Here is an 8,982-nt window from a genome sequence, read left to right on the forward strand (position 1 = left end):
CCAAACCATCCTAGGGGCACGCAGCAGAAAAGCACACATAGTGCTTTGCTGCAAAGTTTTTATCTTGCCCCAGGGCTGAATTCTGAGCTCTGAGGTTCCTCCTACTCCCACAGGAGCCCACTGCTCCTGGATTCTGCCTGAGTCTTGATGCAGGCAGCTCTCTGCTTTTGCTCTCTCTTCACCAAGGTTGGCTCTCAGGCAGTTCTCCACTTCTGCTGGGTCAGTATGCAGGCAGCTCTCCACTCTTGCTTCAGGGCTCCGTTCCAAACTCTTGGGGCTCTGGTCTGGCTTCCAAATACAGTACATCTCCAGCACAGTCCAGAGCTGGGCTAATTCACTCGAGTCCTGGTTCTGGCCATCCCCACCTCCCCCAAGTCTCTGCTTGTTTTACTCCCAGAGCCACTTTTCGGCCTGTCTCCTCTAGGAGCGCTAGTGGAATATGAAGGGGGAAGGAGAGGCTATCTCCCATGGGCCCTAATCTAGGCACCTGAGAAACCACTCTTGTCACTGCTACTTGCCTGTTTTCCCTCAGGCCACTGCTGCTTCTGAGGATCCACAGAATCACAGCCACCACAAGTATAAAGAACAACCCAATAGCTGGGAAACATCCAACTACAATCCCAGCCTCCCAAACCCCATGCTTTCCTTTTGATTTGCACATCCTACTGACTATGTCATTTTGTCAATAAGGAAAGGGGTAAGATAAAGAAAGGGGGCTAATAGGAAGGGAAAATGGGGAGAGGCAGTGTTCTGAAGCAAAACTCTTTTGGGAAGGGGAAGGGAGAAGGCAGAAATAAAAGCATAAATGGGGGGAATAGGGTGGAAAGAAAGATACAGAGAAAGACACAAAGAAAGACACATAATTGTGAATGTGAATGGGGTGAACTCCCTCATAAAACAGAGGTCGATAGCAGAATGGATTAAAACCCATAATTCTACAATATGTTTTTTTTAAACAAGGTAGAAACCTATTTAATCAACTTTGAGGACAGAGTTCAAACCTCTGCACAAAAAAACACCAATACTCATCTTTGGGGGAATGATGCAACGTAAATAAAAACCAACTTGGTAGGGGAGGAGGAAAAGCTTTTCAATTGGTTGGTGGAGGAGGAGGAATGTTTCCAGGTCCTTCCGAGGAAAGAGAAGGCTACAACATTGGGAGCATAGGAGTTGGGGGATGTACTCTTGGGTTTGGGGGGTATACCCCTGGAGCTCGAGGATGAACTCCTGGAGCTTGAGGATGCACCCCCGGAGCCTGAGGATGAACCCCCAGAGCCTGAGGGTGAACTCCAGAAGCTTGTGGGTGAATCCCAGGAGCTTGGGGGTGAACTCCAGGTGCTTGGGGATGTACTTCTGGAGCCTGAGGGTGAACCCCAGGTGCTGGGGGGTGTACCGCTGGAGCTGGGGGATGCACTCCAGGAGCAGGAGGGTGTACCCCAGGAGCAGGAGGGTGTACTCCGGGAGCCTGGGGGTGTACCCCAGGAGCTGGAGGATGAACCCCAGGAGCAGGGGGATGAACTCCAGGTGCAGGAGGGGGCATCTGAGGAGGCCCAGGAGGGCCTGGGGGTGCGAGCCCACTGGGAGGCATGGGTGGCAGAGGCATGCTACCTGGGGGTGGTGGCGGCAAGGACTCTGGCAGAGGTGGTCGAGGTGGCAAACCATTCATCAGTGGGGGTGGGGGCCGCTTCACTCCAGGAGGCCCAGCAGGGAGGGCCGGAGGAGCAGGAGCCTTCTCCATCTTAAAATGGAACTGGAGAAAAAACTGCTTGGTTTCTCTGTTCCAGTAGGTCCAAAACTTCCCCTCAGCTTTGTCAATCTCTCTACTTGGCACCTTGAAAGCAATCATTTCATAAGGCTCAGCTGCCATCAAAAGATACTGCCAGCATCTGTCTGGGGGTTCAATCTGCTACTCATATGCAGACATGAACCGGTGGCGTGGCATGATGCTCTCAGCGATCTCAGGATAGTCAATATGGAAGAGGAGGCTCTGCTGGCCCATCTCCGTCTCCCGTTGTTTGGTCACTTTGTAGCCTGGATGGCCAATTTTCACAAACTTCTTCACTTCCACCTTGACTTTCTCTGGGGCTGGCTGGGCTGGAGCCTCCTTGGCTTCTTTTGCAGCTCTCCGAGCCAAATTCGTTTGATGCTTTTTTCCTTGCGTATGTGCTAAGTAGCTTCCCTCATTGTTATGAAGTGTTAAGCAGAGTTTGCATTCATAGGAACCCAAATGGTTCTTCATAAAGTATGGATCCTTGTTGATATCGATTGTTTCAAGAGCCAGTTGTCTGAGTCGTTCCCTTCTATCTCAGTTGCTCTCAGAAGATGAAGCCACCCCACCGCTCCATCTTGCCCCCAGGCCGATGCTGAAAATCCATGGTGATGGTCTTTGTATTTCAGTGCACTGAGGAAAGAAATCTTCTTCTGTGAAGCCTGTTCTCACTCTGTTTCAACAATCCGGCTAGCAGCTTCTGTGGGGGTGTAAGATCCACCCACAGCCAGCACCCAGAAAGCTGCCAAAAGCACAGGTTCTTTTGATCTGCTTAACTAAGGAAAGTGAGGTGAAGGGGTTGACAAGCTTACTTTAATTCAGCACACAAATATCATTCACCTAGTTCAGGAAAAAAAGCCAGCACCCTGAACTTCAGAGCAAATTACAAACAAAGTACAAACATGAACAGACAGACCCAATACAGATTCATAGTTACCAATATCTAGGTTCAGCCCGGGAGCTCAGAACAAGGGCTGGGCCAGAGTCACATGTGCCACCACTGCCGCGGGAATGAGCTCACACAATGTGTTTTTTTAATTTATTTTTTAATTTTAGTTTACAACACTCAGTTATGCAAGTTTTTGAGTTTAAAATTTTCTCCCCCTCTCTCTCCGCCCCCTCCCCCCAAGACATCATGTAATCTGATATATATTCTACATATTCCTTTGCATTGGCTTATTTATATAATAGTCCAATTGTAAAGAAGAATTATAACCAATGGAATGAATCATGAGAAAGAAGATATGAAAGCAAAAAAAGAAGGGAAAAAAAGAGAGCAAATAGTTTGCCTCAATCTGCATTCAGACTCTGTAATTCTTTCTCTGGATGTGCATAGCTTTTTCCATCATGAGTCTTTTGGTGCTGTCTTTGAACCTTTCATTGATGAGAGGAGCCAAGTCTATCAAAGTTAGTTGTCACAAATACCAGGTGTCTGTAATCATGTATAATGTTCTCTTGGTTCTGCTCGCCTTACTCAGTATCAGTTCTTATAAGTCTTTCCCCTCTGACCACCTCCTCCCTTTTCTTTCCCCTTTACCCTCCTACTGCCTGTAGGGCAGGTTAGATTTCTATACTTGTCAGAGTATGTTATTCCCTCCTTGAACCAAATCCTATGAGAGTAAAGATCAAATAATGCTCTTCTCCCTCCCTTCTTTCCCTCTTCTATAATAAGCTTTGTGCCTCTTCATGTGATGTAATTTACCCTTTTCTCCCTCCTCCTTACATTTTTTCTCATTTCAATCTCTTTGCACCCCTTAATTAGGTTTTTTATCATCACATCAGTTAATTTGTACCCACACCCTCTTCACTCACACACTCACACACACACACACACACACCCATATATATCCTATTTAAATGTTGTAATAAATATACCATTCCCAAGATTAACAAGTATCATCCTCCCATATAGGGATGTAAAAAATTTACCCTTATTGGATAACAAGATTTTTTTCTTTGTTTTTCCTGTTTACATTTTTATGCCTCTCTTGAGTCTTGTATTTGAAGATCGAATTTTCCATTTTGCTCTGGCCTTTTCATCAGGAAGGGTTGGAAATCCCCTAGGACTGCACTGTGGCATGAGTAGCCTTAGCTGTCGCCTCCACTGGTGTCTGCCAGTTCTCCTGGGGAAGGCATACCCGATGTCCTGGTGTTGGTGCTCATTGCCTCCATCCCCCTGGGTCTCAGGAACTCCTGCTGCACTGGTTCCCTTCAGCCACCACAAGAGGGAACCATCTCCCTAGCTTCCCAAGTTAAAAGACTGCTGTACCTCTACTTCTGGCTCTCTTATTCCAGGAAATTTTCTCTGGGTTTTTCAAGGTCAACAAAGGGCAGGATGAGAGCACCTACAGTTTACTCAGTCATAATGGCTTCCAGAAGTTCAAGAAGGTGACTGTCAAACCTTAAGTGTGTGGGCTGATAGCCTTAGGAGTAGCTGCTGCCATTGCCACAGGCCCTGTGCTTCTCTCACCCAGCTCTAACAGAGGCCCGAACTGAGAGGTTTGGTAGTTGCTACTGTTGTCTGTGATTCAGCCTGCAGGGCCTACTCCTGCTCTCCTATGGTGAGGTATAGCCCCATGAGCCCTGCGCTATCCCAGCCTGGTGCTACAAATCCTTCCTGTCAATATTCCAGGTTCTCCTGGGCTGGAAATCTGACACACTGTGTCTCCTAGTGTATTCTACCACTCTTAAATTTGTTCAGATTCACTTTTTTTAGAGGTATCTGAAATAATTTGTGAGAAGGCTCATCTGCATCCCTGTTTTTACTCCACCATCTTGGTTCCACCCCAAGAACTCACTATTTCATGACAGTTTCTGGGAAAACTGGAAAATAGTATGGCAGAAACTGGGCATCTTATCTTACACCATATACCAAAATAAAGTCAAAATGGGTTCATGGTTTAGATATAAAAGCTGATCTTATAAGCAATTTGGGGGAGTGAGGAATAGTTTGCTTGTCAGATTTATGGAGAAGGGAAGAATTTATGACCAAACAAGAGATAGAGAGCATTACAAAATGAAAAAATGGATAATTTTGATTACATTAAATTGAAAGGTTTTTGTACAAACAAAGCCAATGCAACCAAGATTAGAAGGGAAGCAGAAAATTGGGAAAGAATTTTTACAACCAGTGTCTCTAATACATACCTAATTTTAAAACATACAGGGAACTGAGCCAAATTTATAAGAATACAAGTCATTCTCCAATAGAGAAATGGTCAAAGGATATGAACAGGCAGTTTTCAGAGGAAGAAATTAAAGATATATGTAGTCCTACGAAAAATCCTCTGAATTACTATTGATTAGAGAAATGCAAATCAAATTGCAAATCAAAAACCACATCTCTTATGTCAGATTGGCTATCATGATAAAACAGGAAAATGAAAAATGCTAGAGAAGACTTGGAAAAATAGGAAGACTGTTACATTGTTGGTGGAGTTGTGAACTGATCCAGCCATTCTAGAGAGCAATTTAGAACTATGCCCAAAAGGCTATAAAAATGTTCATACCCTTTGACCCAGCAACACCACTTCTAGGGCTCTATCCCAAAGAGATCATACAAGTGGGAAAAGGACCCATATATGCAAAAATATTTTAGCAGCTCTTTTTGTGGTGGTAAAGAACTGGAAATCGAGGGGATGCCCATCAATTGGGGAATGGCTGAACAAGTTGTGGTATATGAATGTAATGGAATACTATTGTGCTATAAGAAAGGAGGAGCAGACAGACTTTATAACAACCTGGAATGACATATATGAATTGATGCTGATTGAGGGGAGCAGAACCAGGATGACACTGCAGGCAATTACAGACACATTGTATCTGTGACGCCTGACTCTGATAGATTTTCCTCTTCTCTGTAATACAAGGTTCTGAGACAACTCCAAAAGATTCATGATGGAAAAAGCTATACACATCCAGAGAAAGAATTATGGAGTCTGAATGCTGATTGAAGCAAAATATTTGCTCTCTCTTTTTGTTTTGTTTCTTCTTTCTCATGATTCATTCCATTGGTTATAATTCTTTTTTACAACTTGATTATTTTGAAAATCTGTTTAATGTGAGGGTATATGTAGAACCTGAATTGGATTACATGCCATCTTGGGTTGAGAGGCAGGAGGACAGTGAGGGGGAGAAAATTTGGAACTCAAAAACTTGTGCAACTGAATGTAGTAAACTAAAAATAAATAAATTTAAAAGAAAAAAGAAATCTCACATAACCTGAAAAAAAACTAACACTGCTAATGCATGCAGTTTTGAAACAATTAAGAACTCTGATCATCCAAAAGACCAAATGTGATTTGACAGTACTGGTGATAAAGAATTATACCCATCTTATAACAGAGTAGTGATGAACCAATTATACAGAATGTGACGCATTTTTTTGGAGATGTCCAATGTTGGGATTTGTTTTAATTGACATGGAACATGGAAGAGAGAAGAGAGAGAGAGAGAGAGAGAGAGAGAGAGAGAGAGAGAGAGAGAGACAGAGGGAGACACACACACAGAGAAACTAAATAGATGTTAATTGAAAAAAATAAAATTTAATTTAAAATAACGGTTAATCAGGATTGATGGATTAATATAGCCTGTATCTTAATCTATGAAATAAAGTAGTCCAGCTATGAGATTGGTTAGATTTTTTCTATTTCTGTGACTTTGCGTTCCCAGTTACTCTTTTGGGAACAAGAATCTCCCAAAGACTCTCTGGAGTGCCCCTAACACCTCCTTATTCCTCAGGCTATAGATGATGGGGTTGAGCATGGGAGTGAGGATGGTGTAGAAGACAGCTAAGTTCTTGTCATCTTCTGGGGAATGCAGAGATGGGGGCCTCAGATATGTATACACAAATGGTGCGTAGTAGAAGGAGACCACAGTCAGGTGGGTAGAACAGGTAGTGAAAGCTTTCTTCTTCCCCTGTGATGAGCGCATATGATGGACAGCATAGAGAACACGACCATAGGAAGCCATGATGCCAAGGAAAGGGACAAAAAGAAACAGATTGGTGCTGAACATCACTGTGTACTCATAGGCCCAGGTATCAATGCAGGCCAGAGGCAACATGGCTGGGATGTCACAAAAGAAATGATTAATGATTCTGGACTTGCAATAGGGCATAGAGAGTATATACACAGTATGGAAAAAGGAATTGATTGATGAAAAGACCCAGGACCCAGCAATCATGAGCAAACATATTCTCTTGTTCATGAGAACGGGATAGTGGAGGGGGTGGCAAATAGCCACATAGCGGTCATAGGCCATAGATGCCAGGAGTAACCCTTCAGCACAGGCCATGATTAAGAAGCAGGCACTTTGGAATCCACAAGCCACCAAAGAAATGGAATTGTCTCCAGACAGGAAGTTGACAGCCATCTTGGGAACTGTACTGCAAATGTACATGAGGTCCATGAGGGAGAGCTGACTGAGCAGGAAGTACATGGGGGTGTGGAGGTGGTGATCCAGCCAGATGAGGAGAATCATGGTTGAGTTACCCAGGAAGGCAATTAGGAAGATGAGGACAACCAGGAGGAAGAGGAGCAGGCCAGTTTTGGTTGGGGGAAAAAGCCCCAGTAAGAAGAAACCAGTGGTAGTTTGATTCCGTTCCTCCATAGGAGGGTATTTCTGGAACTGTTTTCCTATGGGATAAAATGAGGGAATGGAAAGAAAGTGCTATGGGCCAAATTCCCCTTGGTTTCTTCAAGAATCTCCCTACTCATGCACATCAACAATGATTCTCTATTCTGATGCTTTGATGTTTCAGCAGCTAGGTAGAATATTGGATAAGAACACTGGAGCCAGGAAGATCTCACTTCAAATTTGGCCTTAGACATTTGCTAGCTGTGTGACTCTGGGAAAGGCACTTAGCCTGGTTGTGCCTCAGTTTCCCCACCTGTAAAATGGAGAGAATAACAGCATCTATTCCATAAGATAATTACTTTTGTAACATATTGCAGTGCTTTGAAGACCTTAAAACACTATGTAAATGTTTATCAATTTTGTTGTTGTTGTTGTTGTGGCAGCTATCTGGCACCATGGATAAAATGGTGAGCCTGAGCTTAGGAGGATCTGAGTTTAAATCCAGCCTCAGACACTGACTACCTCTTTGACCTTGGGAAAGTTATTTAACTTTGTGGGTCTCTGCTTCCATATCTGTAAAATGAGCTGGAGGAGGAAATGGCAAACCACTGCAGTATCTTTATCAAGGAGACTTCAAACGGGGTCACAAAGAGTTAGACATGAATGAAAACATCTAAACAGCAGTTAGTATTAATCCCAGCTTATTCCTATTCTAAATATTTGCCATTAGTGTTAATAAGGGAATAGATATTTGATTTGACATTGTCATTATACATATATGATGTTTTAGACAAAATTGTCATGATGATTCAACAGTTCCCTGTGGATTAGAGCTACAGTATTTGCTGCCCCTTTGTAGACTTTAATTCCCAGAGTTTAAGGCTACCCAAATAGGAAACTTTAGGGAATGGACTGTGAGGTACTCCATTAACAGCAATGATGCTTCTGCAGTTAAAAAGTGGTAGTGTGGCCAAACCCTTGGGAGCCACAGGATTCTGACTTGATAAGTCCCTTGTCATCTGTCCTCATCTGATCTCTCTAATGTTGGACCTCACCAAGCTCAGAGATGCCAAGATACATGATTTAGTGAAGGGGGCAAGGGACTGGGAGACTTGGATTTTGCAGCCCCTTTAAAAGCAAGAAAAAGTGCAGCTTGATAGACTTCTAGATCATCAGGAGGCACCATAATGTAATCCCATAATATAGTGTAGTCACACTGGTCTATGCATCAAGAGGACTGGGGATCTGGTTATTGCTTTGGAGCTAACAAGCCATCATGGGGGCAGATCCCTTTAGCACTCCAGGAACTATCTTGGACATCTCTAAGGGGGAAATTGCATTCTATGACCTCTACAGAATGAGTATTTGTTCAGCACCCCCTCTTCCCATCATGCTTTGTATGTTCTCTTCCATGTATTTGTAAATGTGTAACTGTGATAAAACCCTGCCCCCAGCCCCTAATTGCAAACTCCAGTGTGCATATAAAAAACAGACTGAGTTCCTGCCATTCGGCAAGGGGCCTGGGCCCCTAAGACTCTTTTAAGGAATGTGAGCTAATTGCCAGGTAAAAGGTCTAATGCCTAACGACCCTCCTCTGGCAGGGTGGGCTCAGAGATGTCTCCATCTCATGTCAACAA

The 8,982-nt window shown here is 43.8% G+C and overlaps 1 protein-coding gene and 1 pseudogene across 1 annotated transcript; both read right to left on the reverse strand.

The window, feature by feature from the left end:
• Window positions 1–1,090: 1,090 nt before the first annotated feature.
• Window positions 1,091–2,375, reverse strand: LOC118840435 (annotated as a pseudogene).
• A 4,064-nt stretch (window positions 2,376–6,439) lies between these two features.
• Window positions 6,440–7,378, reverse strand: LOC118839547 (olfactory receptor 2L3-like). The gene has a single exon (XM_036747021.1). It carries the CDS (start codon window positions 7,376–7,378, stop codon window positions 6,440–6,442), a length of 939 nt encoding a protein of 312 aa, XP_036602916.1.
• Between the last annotated feature and the right edge of the window lie 1,604 nt (window positions 7,379–8,982).

Source organism: Trichosurus vulpecula, chromosome 2, assembly GCF_011100635.1.
Source record: "Trichosurus vulpecula isolate mTriVul1 chromosome 2, mTriVul1.pri, whole genome shotgun sequence".
Classification (NCBI taxonomy): Eukaryota; Metazoa; Chordata; class Mammalia; order Diprotodontia; family Phalangeridae; genus Trichosurus; species Trichosurus vulpecula.